Here is a 20,803-nt window from a genome sequence, read left to right on the forward strand (position 1 = left end):
AATGACAGGGACATGTATACAAAACAGCCAGGAATCCGCTATTGGTGGTGGAGTGGCTATAGGTGTCTGTGTGATGCTGGTCGTAGATGCCATCTGTCTGGGTTTGGCTTTCCTCCACAGGGGCGAAATAGCAAACTGCATATCGGGTGAGTAAAGGATGGTGCACATTTAACAGTTCTTCTAACGTTATATACATATAACTTAGATGTATGACGTCATACAATACTTGACCATTACACATGCATCTATAAGACGATCCACCTAGCATTGGGGTTCTGCCATGGATCCATTTCTTACATATCCTTCTCAAACAAATATGTGGACATCTTGTATTCACGAGCTGATGCCATGAAAACAATACAGACGTTGACATATGTCCTCTTTAGAACAAGCATAATTATCTCTGCATACAAACTGTCAAATGAGGGAATAAATACTATAAGAGCCTTGATACAGGGAATGAACACACACTGGTCATAAAGCAAAGACTTACATGGTCAGATAGCGTAATGTGTATGACCACATCTGTGCTGCATGCACTCCCAGCAACGACGTCGCACTGATGCCCGCAGAATCTTCGGGGATGGCTAGCCAGTCTACTTGGACGAATTGGACTGTTGGGCTGTAACAACGCCTGCTCTGTGAAGTCCTTACATTATCCTGCAAGAAGGCTCCTTGCCTAATTACTTTCAGGGCTGGTAATACCCTGGGGGTGGAAAGTGTATCACCCAACGGTAAGATTGGCATGGTACGGGGAGTACTGTGATAATGGCTAAAGCCACCCTACATCATAAGTGATCATAACCGGTCTCTCTAACAGAGTGGCATCTTTTATATGAGGAACTCTCAGGACACGAACCCAACATGAATTTTAAACTGCAGAAAGAGAGTAGAGAGTACTTGCGACAAATATTGCGTATTCCACAGGAGATGAGATCTGCACCAGGTCGACACGATAAACTGGTAGAAATGGGGGACATAAGTGACCATATGTTGGCAGCTCGGATGCTGTTCCTTATGGTCTCGGTACTGAGTTTTGTGTGTGTGGCAGCCCCGAGTTGTAGCCTCAGAGCACTGACTGTGGTGGAGAGCTGATGCAAGTCCTGAAGACTGAAGGATAACCCTTGTCTAATCTAAAATTTTAAGATGGTTTAAATTTGAACCTGCCAGTGGTACGAAATCTATTCCATAGTCTGAGGATGATGGAGTGGAACATCTGCTGCATTACTGATCGATTTGCCATCCTGGAGTCATCCTATTGCCTTCACCACGATCTTGGTGTGGTCGTCTTGTTGTCCTGGTTCACAGTGGTGACACTTGTGCCAAGTTTGGCATCACCTTTTATGTCCAATGTTCGCATGAGAGTACCAGCAAAGACCACTCTTGCGTGCTTTATTATATTTGGAGTGTATTAAGTCCAGTTCATCCGATTTTCACATCAATGACATAATCCACTACACATTTAGTATTGACATATATTATGATATTTATCTTATTCAAATTATTAATTAAAATATTTCCTTGTTTCAGGTGCCAAGAAAACCAGTAATACAGAAATGCCAGTAATGTCCAAGTAGGTTCATCTTTCCAGCAATAATTCTTCGAAAGACAAACTTCTCAACAAACATATTAATGATATGTAGAATTTCAAATGAAAATGTTTTTTTGCTAAAGAGCTTTTAAAATATCGTTGGTTTGTTGGCTAGTATATTGATCTCTATGCGCGTTTAACATTTATCCTGTCTCAACCACAACAGCATACAGACTCCCGCCTCAGTGATCTCTCCTGTCGAAATCCAAACACAAGGTCAGAGTTTGTCAACGTATATCAAAAGTATGAAAGTATGCAACGCAGACCTAAATAGTGACTCCAGAGGTGTACATACACCAAGCGGTCCGTGCTGGGTATAAGAGATGAGGTGAAAAGGGGTTTAACATCGCGTCCAAGATTATTGCACTTATATAGCGACGTGCATGCACGTGTATGTGTGTGTGTGTGGATGCTCGTACTAGTCTGGACTGATGCCGATTTATAGTGCTAGCTCACTGAGATACCATGCCGCAGTTTAACATGAATACTCCACTCAGACACAGTATACCGACTCCGAGCCGACCAGTCCTTGTTTTAGCCCCTTAATGCCGAGCGTCAGACAGGGTAACAACAAGTACCATCTTTTAACGTATTTTGGTATGGGGATCGAACCCCGGACCTTCCACTCTCCGGGCGGACGCTCTACCAATTGACCACGGAGGCGGTCGCTGGGTATAAGAGCTGACGAAAGATGGTTGGTTGACTAGACTCAATAAATTAGCTGACATCTTGTCAATTGGTCCCGGTGGCATGTTCTAGTTTAGGCTAAATCAACAGGCTGATGTAAAACCCAGAAATATGTGCTGACTGAGACTGTGAAACAAGCGTTCACGTACTCACTTCATTCAGATACAAGTGTATGTGTACATATTTCAATGATAACTGTCTTTTCTCTATAAGCTATATATGTCAGAGGGACATTGATAATGTACTTACTAAATACATATCTGTATATGTTCAGGCGGTGAGTACGAAATTCCTGTGGACAGGAATCACTATGATGCCCTACAGATAGAGACTGCTGACATTTCCAACACGTATGAGAAGATACGAACATACCAGAATATGTGAAATGAGGAGGCAGCGAAGAAAGGTCACATTTAGATGCAACTTCAATGGTGATTGCTAAGACACGAACGTCAACGTAATTTCTTATTGGACATTCGTTTAGAAATGAAAGTAAAAAAAGATTTAATGAACATAGTTGGAAACCCTCACTTGTATTTGAGGTACAATATATAGTATAAGGAACACCTTTATGTTCAATGTAATTAAGTGCACATGTCCTCAGATGTAGACAAAAATTCATATGACCAATACTTCCTCAAAGATGCAATCAAATAGAAACACATATCTAGTTACTAATCCTACATTACGGAAGCGTAAGAGTCGTTGTAAGAATTGACATTGTATTCTTTTACGCAATGGGTGTTACAATATAGATGTTACTTTGTTATCAGAACTCTTTGGAATGACAAACATACTGATGTCGTAATGTCTGATATGACGGGCGTGTCGGTGCTGCATGTGTTATAACAGAAGCATAAATTAAATCTTTGAATGACTGCCTGCTGTCAGTTCCGAGAATTAAACATATTAAAGCTGGCGTCCGCTTTTTATTATATTCAGATTTCATGTAAATAAAATCATCATGTAATTAGTCCGTCTGTTTTGACTGGTCTGTCCGTATATGAACCGTTGTAGTATTCTGCATGTGATACACGTCCAAATACTTCATGCCTGACTCCAAACAAGGCCAACCCCTTATACATAGACAAAGGGTATGTTTCGCACCAGTGATAGTGATTAATAGTGATTGAATTGATGCTGATATAGAATACACTTTCACATATGTTAACATGTTTACACTAGTCACATTAGTTCTGATTACATCTTTATCTCCACACACATTGTATGTGTGCTTACATATTCAAGTTAAGGTCATACAATGAGCCTTAAGAGTAAAGCCGCTTTTAGCAATATTCCAGCTATATCATAGTGATTAATGCTGACAGTTGTATAATACACTGAATCGTAAAATAAACTTTCACAAATGTTAACATGTTTATTCTTTTCTTTATAGGGCAAAACAAATGCAGGACCAAAATTATTCGTACTTGCATGTTTATGTTTATGCAGAGTGTATTTATGCATACATATGCAAGTTAGGTTCGTACAAGGACCTTCAGAGCATGACGTACGTTGTCTGCTTACAACGACAACACAATCCTTGTTTGAATCGTGATATGTACAATTCAGGCAAGGATATAACATTTTCAAAAGTGAAACGTTTTTCAGTGCGACACATGTTGCATAAAACAACAACATTCACACACTTGTAACCGTTCACCGCCATATACTGTAATGAGGGTGTTACAAGGAGTGAAATAATAGACATTTAGGTTTACTAAGATCAGTAGGGAAAGTAATGGGAGGTGACGAAATCCTAATACGTGGCCCCCCGTTGTCAAGATATTTTATAAAGGCCATCAGGTATTCTCTTATGACGTGCTTGTGTCTATAGGACAAATTGCAGCAATTGTGCACGAAGACGACAAAATGGCGTCAACAACCTTCCGCACGTACACATTGTGTTTAGTCCAAGTTGGTTGACCTGTGGAATATGTAAACTGAGAAAGAAGACGAGGAGTTGGAATATTGACTGATAGTGAGTGAGGTAATGAAAATGTTGATGTAGTGTGTAAATGAGAAGGCAGACAGCGGACATTTGTTGTAGCGAGTGTTTTGAAGAGAGAGTTATAGGGACTGGAAAGGATGTTGTAGGCAATAGATTTGATTTATATTTCTATCTCGACTTTTTAGATGGAGGTAAACTTTATCTTTCTTGACAATAGAAACCGTGTAAATGTGTACAGATAAATATGCGTTTTCATAAATGGATGTGGGCTCAACGTCCCATGAACCATTTACCACTCATATTTAATATTTAATCGGTACTGACAGATTTAAAGACATGAAAACAACTTAAGTAGTGAAACAGTTGCCATGAAAACTGTCTCTGGCATTTCCTGTTTTCATTGTATTCATTGCCTTGTTACATTACCAAAAACCATAAAGTAAGCGCATGCTTTTATCAGCATATGTTTTGATGAAACGCCTGGTCAAACGTATGATGATACAAAGTTGATGCATCCTCTACACAACTGATCAAGAATTTATTTGTCTAACTCACGTGGTGTTTGAATGGCAATGGTATTTTTGCATCAAATAATCTTTTGATATGCTCCCTTGATATTTCAACATCAAGAAGTGACAAAATTGAAAATAATTTTGCAAACGTTTCTCTGGTAAAAATTAATACACATATAGAATGACTATCAGTGTTTTTATCCTTACCTTTCCTTGTCGATAAGAAGAAAATGTATATTATATTAAATTAAATTGAGTTTGCAGAACACATGCAATGCATAGCTTCATCACAGTTTGTACTTTACGGTTAAAGGACAACACAAAGGATCCACATCGTGTTTTTCACTATTAACCAGGTTTCGTAAAGATAATAGATGTTACTGACACGGGGTAAATGTAAATTTGGCTAATAGAGTTGATGGGGGATAGAAAATACGCTAGGATGGAATTTAGTTGTTGGGTTGGTTTATCTGGATGTATTTTTCGACGAGTGACTCTCCGTCTAGACACTGAACTAGGTGTAGGGTTAATACTTGAAACTGACAATGTTTATTTCCTGTACTTTTAAAACGTTTTTATGTTAGAGCAAACTGTTAAAAGTCGTCTGAAGTAAAACTCGACTTAGCTGTATCCACCATTGCACGGATTGCCTTATCAATCTTGAGTTTTGCCTCCGAAGATCTCATTAGGCTTGATCATGATTGGTTTGGAGTTTTATCATGGTAAAAGGAACGGATACTCTATCCTCCTCATCCAAGACAACACCACCTTCTGTCTTACATAGCATCAGAGAACATTAGAAAGAGATTTTCCTCTTTAGTTATCGAATACTTTAATGTTCTTATTTGTAGAAAATCGATCGTTCTGAGTTGCGATAGTTGATAATATTTTTATGAAAGCGAAAGAACTTTTCCATATTCATTAGATTCCTTTAGATCATGAGCACGTGTTTGTGAATCACTATCAAATAGTGATGACACCATTTGTTCGTCCATCCTGCCCATTAGTGGCACTCGTCACAAACACATGCAAAGGCAAGTTAGTTGTTCATCTAAAAAGACAAGTGAATGTAATCATGATTCAAGTCAAAATAGGGACTTGCATTGATTATATTTTTTGTCACTGATGCGTCAAATTTGGAAGTGTTGTCGACATGTCTACCATAAATCTTTTTGAAGCTTTCCTGAGGCTTTGAATGTTGTAATCTTAAGTTATAACCTCAAGTCAAGTCTCAAGTTTTATGTTTTCAATTTCCGCTCAAGAATATCCCTTTTCTTATCATAAGATCAACTTCTTGTTCACAGAGAATCGCTTTTTTTATTTCTTGTTTAATCATGCTACATAGAGATTTGACCAATGTTATCTACATTTGATGATATAACTTGCTTAAGTATCGATTTCCTTGGCATTTCAGTTAAAGTACTCGGAATCTCTGATAACTGATTGCTTTTAGAACTCACGAAAACCCACTCAGGAACGAATATAGGTGACAACATCTCACAGTTCATGCAATTCACATGCTGACATTACAATTTTGACCTGCTACTCTTTATCACAGGTGTTTTCGAACTCACAACAATAATATTATCAGATTTCTTGTGGAAATCCTTTTTACAGAGCATTTTCAGCGGAGCTCGTTCACACTTGGCCAACAATCCAAGGGCGATAATCCTGTTGCTCTATTCGTGACTGTGAGAGTATTGTAACGTCACTGTGAGCAGTTTTAAAGTTGTATCAGTTGTGTCAGCTTGATGTGGGAAGAAACCAGGAAGTGATGCAGGCCTTAGATGTTTAACGTTTTCGTTACACACACGATCTCAGATATGCAGGCAGGGACTTCTAATTGTGGGCGTAATAGAGGTGGAGGTAGGTGTGTTTAGTGTTCACAGTCATTGTTGTGATCGATGTAAAGACAATAAGGGAAGGCCATTTACTGGTTGTTTTATGTTTGTATCCCTATCATATGGATATTACCCAAACTCTTACCATCGCTCCACATTAGAGATCTCTTCATAAACACAAACATAATATCACGCTACTGACGACCATGTCACCATGACCCGAGATATTATCTACATAGTTGTGGTATACAATAACGCAGATATCGTAGTTAGTGCACTCAACAAGGAAGTAATTTTCGGGCAGGGATTGCAAATGGTGGGCGAGAATGGTTTGTCTTTGTGTTCAGAGCAAAACGGATTATTATGTCAGTAGGTCTGAAATATGAACCCAGCTCAGTAGTATAGCGTGACTGCGTGAACTTGTCGTGATGAGACAATTTTAAGTCGTAGTTACACTGTCACCGCCTCCGTGGACTAATGGTAGAGCGTCCGCCCGGAGGGCGGAAGGTCCGGGGTTCGATTCCGCGTCATACCAAAAGACGTTGAAAGATGGTACTTGTTGTTACCCTGTCTGGCGCTCGAAATTAAGGGGCTAAAACAAGGACTGGTCGGCTCGGAGTCAGTATACTGTGTCTGAGTGGAGTATTCATGTTAAACTGCGGCATGGTATCTCAGTGAGCTAGCACTATAAAACGGCATCAGTCCGGACTAGTACAAGCAGCCACACAAACACATACACGTACATGCACGTCGCTATATAAGTGCAATATCTTGGACGCGACGTTAAACCCCATTTCACCTCACCTCACCAGAGCACAGTCATTGTGTTATCGTTGTTAAGATAGTTTGGGAAGGGCTTTCACTTCTTGTTTCATGATGGTATCCATACAACCAGTGTCCTGAATACTTCCAAAACCCTTACAGTCGCTCCACAGTGGGGAGATCCCCAAATAAGCACAAGTATAATTTCAACCTGCTGACACCGTGACCCGAGAGATTATTTACATAGATGTGGTGTACAATAGCGCAGACGCCACAGCTAGTGCAATCAACAAGGAAGTAATATAAATCGTTTCGACTGGGATTCCACTCAGTGGTCGGGTTCACATGTACAGATGTAAGTATTATAGCTTTCAAGACACAGGCGTGACATTTTTATCCACATTTCCAAAAGAAAGGTGAATATCTATGCTAATATGGACAAAGTCAGATACACGAAAAGCAGTATGGACGCATACCTCGATTCTGTCTATAATTGTAATGATCGGTGACTAACACATCCTGTTGCGTGATGACATTTACGTCTGTCTTTTGTGTGATGGCAAACCTTTACTCGGCACTGCATGTCTTACTGTACACCACTTTCTCATGTAGGCATGTAATGGTTCTTTCCATGTAGGCTGAGCACAGTTCGTTTGAAGATCATTTTGCTTGGCCTGCGTGTTGCAAAAATGGGTTCAATTTGGGTTATACATACCGGCCAATAGCTCGGTTTTCCACATACCACCAAAACCAAACTTCTTCTTTGAAATGTGTAATACTATCATCCTCAGCATATAAACAAACCTGGGTAATCTCCATCTCACCAATCAGGGGAGTGTTGTTCACTTAGACATGGTGTGTTTAACGTCAATTGGGAGATGTGATTGATTGTGTTCATTTTGGGGGAAGGGGAGGGGTTACTTTTATAAAACAAAAACTATCATCAGCTCGCAAGATAATTTCTGTAAATAAACCACAGATATAATTAAATCTTTTGTTCTGACATTCATTAACATGTTTCAGGAACAGGAATTCAAATTTGGGAGAAAGAAGCATGAAGCCGTGTCATCCCTTTTGTCGTCTGATTTTCATTACCTTTCTCCCTGGAAGTGAGTACAAAATTAGTGCTGGCATATAAACATAGATATCAGCTTATTAGTTTTGGTCACTGTAAATCATATTCTCATCACATCAAGGTGTTCTGAAACAAGGTACTTTCAAGGTATGCAGAATCAGCCATTATAACCGCAGGCCCTCAAATATCGATATGTGCTGCCTGGAATGTGCGACATATTAGTGACTATAGGAAGAGTCATGTGTTTTTGAAATGTCTTCCACTGTACAGTGGTAGTTACAATGTTATATAGTTTTCACATCAGATGTATTGTTGAATTGTCGACTTATGCAAGTTTTCGTTCTCAGTCACAGGGGCAAGCCTGTAATCACTACAAGAGTGAGTGAGTGAGTATGGTTTTACGCCGCTTTTAGCAATATTCCAGCAACATCACGGCGGGGGACACCAGAAATGAGCTTCACACATTGTACCCATGTCGGGAATCGAACCCGGTTTTTCAGCGTGACGAGCGAACGCTTTAACCACTAGGCTACCCGACCGCCCCCACTACACGAAGAGCCATATGCTTCTGAATGGGCTTTGACTGTGCGTTAATTACAATGCTATATATGTTTCACATCAGATATTTTACATGAAAGAATAACCCGACATTTTGTTGAATTTTCGACTTGTGCAACTCTCACTGACATAAACACAAGCTTTTCTTTCTCAGTCACAGGGGCAAGACTGACCACATCACCAACACATATAACTATTGGGGGAAGTAACCCAACATCTCAGCTGACTGTACGTTGTAGTCCAGATGTACCTGGGATAACACTAGTGTATAACATAGAGATTGGCAAGAAATCTTCTACTGGTTCTAATCAGCCTGTAATACGAATGGGCAGCACAGATCCGTCAGTACAAGTAGTGGACACAGGTCTACAACAGCGGATGACAGCCTCAGGTTCTATTACGGGCGCAACAGGCAGCATACAGTTCATCCTGACAGATCTGAGATGTACTGATGCTGCTTCTACATACTATTGTTTCACCCTATACAAGGCGGGATCATCTGGAAGTGATGCGACAACCACCAACATCGCAGCTAGAAGTGCGTATGTTAATATTTACCACAACTAAAATTTCTTGTTTCCTTTATAAGTGATTTGAACTACACATTTAAAATTACATGGATATATATATATATATATATATATATAGGATCAGTAATGATGAAGGTCAGTTGATTCCTTCAGGTTCACTTGTTCATTCAGATGTACCGGCAGGTGTACATTCAGGTGTACATTCAGGTGTACAGATGATCTCATTCAGGTGTACAGATGATCTCATTCAGGTGTTCAGGCAGGTGTACATTCAGGTGTACAGATGATCTCATTCAGGTGTTCAGGCAGGTGTACTTTCAGGTGTACAGGCAGGTGTACATTCGGGTGTACAGATGATCTCATTCAGGTGTACAGGCAGGTGTACATTCAGGTCTACAGATGATCTCATTTAGGTGTCCAGGCAGGTGTACATTCAGGTATAGAGATGATCTCATTCAGGTGTACAGGCAGGTGTACATTCAGGTCTACAGATGATCTCAACTAGGTGTTCAGGCAGGTGTACATTCAGGTGTAAAGATGATCTGATTCAGGTGTTCAGGCAGGTATACATTCAGGTGTATGATCTCATTCAGGTGTACAGGCAGGTGTACATTCAGCTAGAAGTGTGTATGTTAATATTTAGCACAACTAAAATGTCTTGTATCCTTTATAAGTGATTTGAACTACACATTTAAAATTACATGGATATATATATATATATAGGATCAGTAATGATGAAGGTCAGTTGATTCCTTCAGGTTCACTTCTTCATTCAGATGTACCGGCAGGTGTACATTCAGGTGTACATTCAGGTGTACAGATGATCTCATTCAGGTGTACAGATGATCTTATTCAGGTGTACCGGCAGGTGTACATTCAGGTGTACAGATGATCGCATTCAGGAGTACAGATGATCTCATACAGATGTATAGGCAGGTATACATTCAGGTGTACAGATGATCTCATTCAGGTGTACAGGCAGGTGTATATTCAGGTGTACAGATGATCTCATTCAGGTTTTCAGGCAGGTGTACATTCAGGTGTAGAGGCAGCTGTACATTCAGGTGTACAGATGATCTGATTCAGGTGTACAGGCAGGTGTACATTCAGGTGTACAGATGATCTGATTCAGGTGTATAGGCAGGTATACATTCAGGTGTACAGATGATCTCATTCAGGTGTTCAGGCAGGTGTATATTCAGGTGTACAGATGATCTCATTCAGGTGTTCAGGCAGGTGTACATTCAGGTGTTCAGGCAGGTGTACATTCAGGTGTACAGGTAGGTGTATATTCAGGTGTACAGATGATCTCATTCAGGTGTACAGGCAGGTGTACATTCAGCTGTACAGATGATCTCATTCGGGTGTACAGGCAGGTTTACATTCAGGTATACAGATGATCTCATTCAGGTGTTCAGGCAGGTGTTCATTCAGATGTACAGATGATCTCATTCAGGTGTCCAGGCAGGTGTACATTCAGGTGTACAGGCAGGTGTACATTCAGGTGTACAGATGATCTCATTCAGGTGTACAGGCAGGTGTACATTCATGTGTACAGATGATCTCATTCAGGTCTTCAGGCAGGTGTACATTCAGGTGTACAGGCAGGTGTACATTCGGGTGTACAGATGATCTCATTCAGGTGTACAGGCAGGTGTACATTCAGGTATACAGATGATCTCATTCAGGTGTTCAGGCAGGTTTACAGATGATCTCATTCAGTTGTTCATGCAGTTGTGCATTCAGGTGTACAGGTAGGTGTACATTCGGGTGTACAGATGATCTCACTCAGGTGTTCTGGCAGGTGTACATTCAGGTGAACAGATGATCTCATTCAGGTGTTCAGGCAGGTGTACATTCAGGTGTTCAGGCAGGTGTACATTCAGGTGTACAGGCAGGTGTACATTCGGGTGTACAGATGATCTGATTCAGGTGTATAGGCAGGTATACATTCAGGTGTACAGATGATCTCATTCAGGTGTACAGGCAGGTGTACATTCAGTTGTACAGATGATCTCATTCTGGTGTATAGGCAGGTATACATTCAGGTGTACAGATGATCTCATTCAGGTGTACAGACCTCATTCAGTTGTACAGGCAGGTATACATTCAGGTGTACAGATGATCTCATTCAGGTGTACATGCAGGTGTACATTCAGGTGTACAGATCTAATTCAGGTGTACAGGCAGGTGTACATTCGGGTGTACAGATGATCTCATTCAGGTGTACAGGCAGGTGTACATTCAGGTGTACAGATGATCTCATTCAGGTGTTCAGGCAGGTGTACATTCAGGTGTACAGATGATTTCATTCAGGTGTTCAGGCAGGTGTACATTCAGGTGTACAGGCAGGTGTACATTCGGGTGTAAAGATGATCTCATTCAGGTGTACAGGCAGGTGTACATTCAGGTGTACAGATGATCTCATTCAGGTGTTCTGGCAGGTGTACATTCAGGTGTACAGGCAGTTGTACATTCAGGTGTACAGGCAGGCAGATGATCTCATTCAGGTGTACATTCAGGTGTACATTCAGGTGTACAGATGATATCATTCAGGTGTTCTGGCAGGTGTACATTCAGGTGTACAGGCAGTTGTACATTCAGGTGTACAGGCAGGTGTACATTCAGGTGTACAGATGATCATTCAGGTGTACAGGCAGGTGTACATTCAGGTGTACAGATGATCTGATTCAGGTGTTTAGGCAGGTGTACATTCAGGTGTACAGGCAGGTGTACATTCGGGTGTACAGATGATCTGATTCAGGTGTATAGGCAGGTATACATTCAGGAGTACAGATGATCTCATTCAGGTGTACAGGCAGGTGTACATTCAGTTGTACAGATGATCTCATTCTGGTGTATAGGCAGGTATACATTCAGGTGTACAGATGATCTCATTCAGGTGTACAGACCTCATTCAGTTGTACAGGCAGGTATACATTCAGGTGTACAGATGATCTCATTCAGGTGTACATGCAGGTGTACATTCAGGTGTACAGATCTAATTCAGGTGTACAGGCAGGTGTACATTCGGGTGTACAGATGATCTCATTCAGGTGTACAGGCAGGTGTACATTCAGGTGTACAGATGATCTCATTCAGGTGTTCAGGCAGGTGTACATTCAGGTGTACAGATGATCTCATTCAGGTGTTCAGGCAGGTGTACATTTAGGTGTACAGGCAGGTGTACATTCGGGTGTAAAGATGATCTCATTCAGGTGTACAGGCAGGTGTACATTCAGGTGTACAGATGATCTCATTCAGGTGTTCTGGCAGGTGTACATTCAGGTGTACAGGCAGTTGTACATTCAGGTGTACAGGCAGGCAGATGATCTCATTCAGGTGTACAGGCAGGTGTACATTCAGGTGTACAGATGATATCATTCAGGTGTTCTGGCAGGTGTACATTCAGGTGTACAGGCAGTTGTACATTCAGGTGTACAGGCAGGTGTACATTCAGGTGTACAGATGATCATTCAGGTGTACAGGCAGGTGTACATTCAGGTGTACAGATGATCTGATTCAGGTGTTTAGGCAGGTGTACATTCAGGTGTACATAAAGGTGTACATTCAGGTGTACAGATGATCTCATTCGTGTGTACAGGCAGGTGTACATTCAGGTGTACAGATGATCTCATTCATGTGTACATGCAGGTTTACAATCAGGTGTACAGATGATCTCACTCAGGTGTACAGGTAGGTGTATATTCAGGTGTACAGATTATCTCATTCAGGTGTACAGTCAGGTGTATATTCAGGTGTACAGAACTCATTCAGGTGTACAGGCAGGTGTACATTCATGTGTACAGACCTCATTCAGGTGTACAGGCAGGTGTACATTCAGGTATACAGATGATCTTATTCAGGTGTACAGGCAGGTGTACATTCAGGTGTACAGATGATCTCATTCAGGTGTACAGGCAGATGTACATTCAGGTGTACAGATGATCTCATTCAGGTGTACAGGCAGGTGTACATTCAGGTGAATAGATGATCTCATTCAGGTGTACAGGCAGGTTTCAAAACTAGTTCGATAAAAACAATCTCCAGAACCTGTGGACATGGGAGTGGCGGACATATACAACGAGTTCACCTCCTGGACACGATATCCCAACAACCAATACATCACCTTCGACCATCGTTCTCCCGTGTCTGTCTCAGGGGCAAGTCAGTATACAGGGGCGTCAACAAACAAACAGCACTGCTTCATACAGTCTCGAATGTAGACAATGGGAGACAGTTCATATGTTCTGTCATTCATGAGATAACGACTGAGTTGGGTTTAACGCCACTTTCCACAGTATTCCAGTTATATCGTGGCGTGTCAGCTTAATGTGGGAGGAAAGCCCGAAGTGATGCAGGTATTAGGCGTTTACCACTTTGATAAAACCCACGAGCACGGGTATGGTGCTGACAAACCTAGAAACATAATCGGGGCGAACCGGGATTCGAACCCACAATCATAGGCTTCTGGCGCGCCCAAGGGATGCAACTCTGCACAGCGGAATCGCGGCGCCTTGGACTGGGCCAACCATGCCCCATTTGCACATTTGATATAAACACATTACTCTTTATCCTAGTATTTGTCATTATTCTTCATGAATTTCTTATTATCCAGAACATCCACATACATTGTCTTTATCTTACAGCTTACCCAGAGCAATTAGAGATGTTCCCCACTCCCGACAGGGGCAGTTATGACAATGGTCAGCTGATCTCATTCAGATGCACTGGGAGGATCGGGAACCAATTTAATGAGAACAATCTCCAGAGCCTGTGGACATGGGAGTGGCGATCTATAGACAACGAGTTCACCTCCTGGACACGATATCCAAACGACCAAAACATCACCTATGAGACTCCTACTCCCGTGTCTGTGTCAGGGGGGTGTCAGTATAACGGGGCGTCAACACTGCTTCATACAGTCTCAAATCTAGACAGTGGGAGACAGTTCAGGTGCTCAGTCATTAGTGAAGACTACAGTGACAACAAAACAGTTCTTGTTATTGGTAAGATTTCATAGTTAGGATTGCTTCAACATTTCTACGTACATGTATTTGGTTTGCAGATCAACCAGTCAAACTACTTGAATTCAAAGTTAATACATAGCGGGAGTATTTGCTTAAAATTGTCGGGAGAATACATCAGTTATATCATCTATCCCACGTACATCTTGAACCTGAACTCAAATGTCTGTAAGGTTTCAATATCAGGATAACAACCATTCAAACGTCAAGGCCATAATAACATTTGGAATTTCCGTTTCGGATCGGGGTCAGGCTTATATTTAATCTGTTATACCATGTACATCATGCAGTTGTAAATTTCATTTTGGCATCTGGATTAGGCCTTTGTGATTTTTTGTAACGCCATATACATTATGAAATTGAACACAAATGTTAGCCAGACAGCAACAAAGATAAAGGTTCACCGGTTCAGTTCAATTCAGGCTTGGGTCAGGCTTATTTCCTTACTGCTAAAACTTTGTCTTGATTTCCAGGTCAACAACCGCCAGGGCCAACATCTCGTCCCGAAACGTCTACCACAGGTGAGTTTGCTGAAGTGAAACAAAGCAACGATTAGTGGTAAACGGATCTGAGAAGTAATTCACTTACGGATCACATCTGTGAAATTTTCACATGACACGTCTCACTCACGTCTTTCCTGATGGAAATGTTTTACTTAGTGCTACACAAAAATATACATATTTGACGTTACATTTGAAACAGACCTGGAGCTTTTGTTTCCGATTTATTGGGAAAAGACTTTCTTTTCATCACTGTGTACAGAATACTCTTCATTCTCTGTCCTATGTCCACAGAATTATTAGGCAATATCAAGGTGATATATTTCTGTACATTTTCTTATATTATACAACCACGTGACATATTTCATAGTCATCATGGTAAGAATGTACACAACAAATGAAACATCCAAATTAGAAAATCTTGAGGTATTGTCAGCTTTAACGAACCACTGATGGTTAAATTGGTTTAGTTAAATTTGTATTGCAACAATGCTATAGTTTGTGAAGATAATGTAAAGTGCAGATTTAATGGAAATTGTGTACATCCTTTACATATTTTAAGAAATGCATATATTTTATTTTAAATGACAGCGATATGTATACAAAACAGCCAGGAATCCTCGCTTGGTGGTGGAGTGGCTATAGGTGTCTGTGTGATGCTGGTCGTGGATGCCATCTGTCTGGGTTTGGCTTTCCTCTTCAGGGACGAAATAGCAAACTGCATATCGGGTGAGTAAAGGATGGTGGAAATTTAACAGTTCTTCTAACGTAAAATGCATATAACTTAGATGTATGACGTCATACAACACTTGATCATTACACATGCATCTATAAGACGATTCACCTAGCATTGGGGTTCTGCCATGGATCCATTCCTTACATATCCTTCTCAAACAAGTATAGGGACATCTTGTATTCACGAGCTGATGCCATGAAAACCATACAGACGGTGACATACGTTCTCTTTGAAACAAGTGCAATCATTTATGCATACACACTTTTGAATAAGGGAATAAATGCTATAAGAGCCTTGATGCAGGGAATGAACACACACTGATCATAAGGCAAAGACTTACATGGTCAGATCGTGTAATGTGTATGACCACATCTGTGCTGTATGCACTCCCAGCAACGACCTCGCACTGATGTCCAGAGAGAATTGGGGGGATGGCTAGCCAGTCTCCTTGGAGGAATTAGAGTGTTGGGCTGTTGCGGATTTGATGGCTGACGATGGTTCTGCCGCACGCTTCCCCAAGGACGTCCTACAGGTGTTCGATAGATGCATGACCGGGCGAGCAAGCTGGTCAATATGTTGCAGAAAGGCAGTAACATCTCCAGCTCTGTGAAGTCTGGCATTGTCCTGGAAGAAGGCTCCTTGTCCAATATCTTTCAGGGCTGGTAATACCCTGGGGGTGGAGAATGTATCTTACAACAGTAACGTTGACATGGTACGGGGGAGTACTGTACATGTGATGATGGCTAAAGCCACCCAAGATCATAAGTGAATCAACACCACACTGGTTTCTCTAACACAGTGGCATCTTGATTCTATTTACCAGGGATTCTCATGGACACGAATTATTGTACTGCAGTTTAACTGAGTTTTGAGTGTGTGGCAGCCCCCAGTTGTAGCCTTAGTACATTGACTGTGGGGAAGAGCTGTCGCGAGTCCTGAAGGCTGACGGGTAATCATTGTCTGGTCTAGATGTTTAACGTGGTTAACATTTGAACCTGCCAGTGGTACGAATATATTCTATAGTCACCCATGAGGATGATGGAGTTGGATATCTGCATCACTGATGGATATGCCATCCTGAAGCTATCCTACTGCTTTTGTCCCCGATCTTTGTGTGGTCGTCCTGCTGGCATGGTTCACAGTGACAGCTGTGCCAAGTTTGGACGCACCATTTATGTCAGATGTTTCCATGAGTGTACCAATAACCACCACTCGCTCGTGCTCTATTGTAGTTTCAACTGGGCAGAAAGACCACGTTTTATCAGTCTAAAGTTTATGCCATGAAATCCGTGAACGTTTCCCCCTCATCTGATCAATCTCTTAACCTCAGAACAATATCTTCATTAATCACAGGGAGCTCCCATACTTCTGTTTTGAAGGATCTATATCAAAATAAAATAACACTTCACAATGTTAGGTCGGTTCCAGAATGTAAACAAAAAACAGAAATATGCAATGCATCCACTAAATTATATCCCACAGAATGAAGAAATTGAAACAAATGTCAAGTCAAGTCCATCCGAATATCACATCAATGATATTATCCAGTAGACATACAGTTTTGACATTTATCATTATATCTATCCTATTGCACATTATTAATTAAAATATTTCCTTGTTTCAGGTGCCAAGAAAACCACTAATACAGAAATATCAGTATTGTCCAAGTAGGTTCATCTTTCTAACATTAATACTTCAAACAATTCCCAACTTCTCAACAAACATGTTAATGATATGTAGAATTTCACAAATTGAAATTGGTTTCTAGCTAAGAAGCTTTATAATGTCGTTGGAATGTTGGCTATTATATTGACCTTAATGCGCATGTAACATTTATCCTGTCTCAACCACAACAGCATACAGACTCCCGCCACAGTGATCTCTCCTGTCAAAATCCAAACACAAGGTCAGAGTTTGTCGACGTATATCAAATTTATTAAAGTGTGCAAATAGTGACTCCAGAGGTGTACATGCAGACATTTGTTGTCAGGGAGTAGCAAGTGTTTTGAAGAAAGAGTTATAGGGGCCTGCAAGGATGTTGTAGGCATTATGCAATAGATTAATCTATATTCTTATCTCAACCTTTAGATGGAGGTAAACATTATCTTTCCTAATAAATACAAACCGTGTAAATGTGTACAGATAAATATGCCTTCCCATGAACCAATGTGGGCTCAACGTCCCATGAACCATTTACCATTCATATTCAATATTCAATCGATACTGACAGGTATAAGTTTGTATGTAAAAAAAACTTAGGTCGTGAAACAGTTGCCATAAAAAACTGTCTCTGACATTTTCGTTTACTCCTGTTTTCACACTGTTTATTTCCTTGTTGTATTACATAAACCAGAAAGTAAACGCATCTTTCTATCAGCATATGTCTTGATGAAACGCCTGGTCAAACGTCAGATGATACAAAGTTAATGCATACAGTAACATCCTCTACACAACATATCAAAAATTAATTTGTCTAACTCACGTGGTGTTTGAATGGCAAGGGTATTTACATCAAATATTCTTTTGATGTGCTCCCTTGACAAGAGGGCTGGCTTAAAAGTTCTAAGCCTAACTGTGAAAGACCCGTACCAAGTCGATGGTTTTCATTTATTTCTCCACATAGTCCCCTTCCAGGTTTACACACTTTTGCCAGCAATGCTGCAAGTCCTGGATGCCGGTCACGAAGAAATTTTCTTCAGCCACCCTAAAAAAGTCATTCGAAGCGGAAATGAGGTCATAATTACTAGGAAAATGGCGACCGACTAGTTCCTTTTCAATTTTGGGAAACAGGTGGAAGTCTGACGAGGCCAAATCGGGTGACTAAGGGGGATGGTCAATGAGTTCGAAGCCACAATCATGGATTGCTGACATGGCAACCACCGATATGTGAACAGGAGCATTGTTTTGGTGGACTCCTTTAGTGAGCATTCCCCGTCGCTTAGCTTCGATAGCTTCACGCAACTGTTTCAGTAGGTCAGCATAATATCTTCTATTAATAGTCTGGCCTTTTTCAAGATAGCCAATCAGCAGAATACCCTTGGAATCCAAAAAGACTGAAGCCATCACCTTTCCCGCAGAAGGAACCGACTTGGCTTTGGGGGGGGGGGGGGGGGGGCGGTGATTCCGGATGCTTCCATTGTTTAGACTGAATTTCGGTTTCTGGTTGAAAGTGATGAATCCAGGTCTCATCCATTGTTACAAATCGGGCCCAAAAAACATCGGGATCTGCTTCAAAACGGCATAAATTGTCACGGGACGTCAGGAATCTGACACGTTTCGGATCCGCTGTCAAGAGCTTTGGCACCCATCTTGCAGGAACTTTTGTCATTCCCAACTCGTTTGTGATAATGCGCTCAACCCTCTCATGAGAGATGCCCACAACACTAGCAATATGTCGAGTGGTCTATCGTCGATCAGCCATCAAAATATCATGCACCCGGGTAATGTTTTCAGGAATGGTTGCTGTTGAAGGCCTTCCTGGACGCGGGTCATCGTCATGGCTCTCTCTGCCACGCTTTTATTCCGCAGCCAACTTCTTTACAGCGAAAAAAGGAAGGGGCATCATCCCCTAAAGTGGAGAGCATGTCAGCATGTATCGGTGTTGGAGTTAGCCCTTTCAGTTGCAGGTACTTGATGACTGACCTATAGCCAGTTTTGTCCATTTCTGGTGATTTCAATGGATAGGTTCACAAGATGGTCTGGTGCAAAGACAATAATAACACTATAGTTGCATTTCTTATGTCTATGATTCATTAAAATGATTGTACTTGTTGGTGGCAAAAGTTTGTTTCAATCCGATTGAGATATCCCACTTAGGCTTAGAAATTTTCAGCCATGAATTGTAAATTGATTCATACTGCTGCTATCACGAGACTAAGCGTTCAACAAGGAAGAAAATTGTGCAGACGGGCTAAATAACATGTACAGGTAGGTGTGTTTAGTGTTCACAGCCAATGTTATGATCGATATAAAGACAGTAAGGGAAGGCCTCTTTACTTATTGTTTTATGTTGGTATCCATTTAGACTTCGTCCTGAATATTACCCGAACCCGAACCATCGCTATACGGTGGGATATCCTTTTATAAACACAAATATAATTTCACCCTGCTGACACCGTGTCACCATGACCCGCGATTACGTAGGTGTGGTGTACAATACCGCAGATGTCATAGTTTTTGCATTCAACAAGGAAGTAAATCGTGCAGGCTGGGATTCCCAATGGTGGGTGAATTCACATGTGCAGCTACTGTTACGTGTTTCAAGATACAGTTCGACATTTGTATCAACAATGCTGAAAGGTTGACTACATTTTTTACGTCTATGTACTGATAGATGAAAAGCTTTGTGTACGTATCTATGCTAACATGGACGAAGTTAGATACATGAAAAGTATGTACGCATACGTCGATACTGCGTACGATTGTAATGATCAGTGACTAACACATCCTGTTGAGAAGCTGCGTGATGACCTTTACCATTGTTTTGTGTGTTATTGGCACTGCCTGTCTTCCTGTACATCATTTTCTCATATACCTAGGTAATCTCCATTTTACCAATGTTGTTCACTTCGATATAGTATGTTTAACGCCATTTGGGAGATAGGATGGATTAATTCAAAAACTGAGAATGGAGGAGGGTTATTGAGCATGCTGGTAAATAATATTTGAAACCAAAACTATGTACATCAATACATGTCTATGATACATATCACTTCTGATGTTATTATGCAGCAGCTCAGCAAATAGAGTGTTCACTGCTGTGACAAATACATTCTGTAAATATAACACAGGTATAATTAGATCTGATCTAGAAAAAGCTGTGTTTCCTCTTGTTTTTGGTATTCATGAACTTGTTTCAGGAACAGAAATTCACTTTTTGCAGAAAGAAGCATGACGCCTTGTCATACCTTTTGTTGTCTGATTTTCATGACCTTTCTCCCTGGAAGTGAGTACACAATTAGTGCTGGCATATAAACATAGTTATCAGCTGTAATTGTTTTAATTGTTCAATGTAAATCAAATATCATCACTTA

The 20,803-nt window shown here is 40.9% G+C and overlaps 1 protein-coding gene across 4 annotated transcripts in view; it reads left to right on the forward strand.

The window, feature by feature from the left end:
* The window catches only part of LOC124132868, a 44,494-nt gene that overhangs the window by 15,426 nt on the left and 8,265 nt on the right, over positions 1 to 20,803 (forward strand). The window contains exons 1-8 of one of the 4 annotated variants that reach the window (XM_048398414.1): positions 6,359 to 6,607; positions 8,368 to 8,453; positions 9,132 to 9,515; positions 14,157 to 14,516; positions 15,008 to 15,055; positions 15,626 to 15,763; positions 17,395 to 17,437; positions 20,630 to 20,715. In XM_048398414.1, coding sequence (XP_048254371.1) covers positions 8,399 to 8,453; positions 9,132 to 9,515; positions 14,157 to 14,516; positions 15,008 to 15,055; positions 15,626 to 15,763; positions 17,395 to 17,437; positions 20,630 to 20,715 — 1,114 coding nt within the window. In that variant the 5' untranslated portion in view covers positions 6,359 to 6,607; positions 8,368 to 8,398. Of the gene's footprint in view, positions 1 to 6,358; positions 6,608 to 8,367; positions 8,454 to 9,131; positions 9,520 to 14,156; positions 14,517 to 15,007; positions 15,056 to 15,625; positions 15,764 to 17,394; positions 17,438 to 20,629; positions 20,716 to 20,803 lie in introns of those variants that run through there. The other 3 variants (XM_048398415.1, XM_048398416.1, XM_048398413.1) reach the window with 3 other exon arrangements.

The sequence above is a fragment of the Haliotis rufescens genome, unplaced genomic scaffold (genome assembly GCF_023055435.1).
Source record: "Haliotis rufescens isolate VD_foot unplaced genomic scaffold, xgHalRufe1.0.p SCAF_18, whole genome shotgun sequence".
Lineage (NCBI taxonomy): Eukaryota > Metazoa > Mollusca > Gastropoda > Lepetellida > Haliotidae > Haliotis > Haliotis rufescens.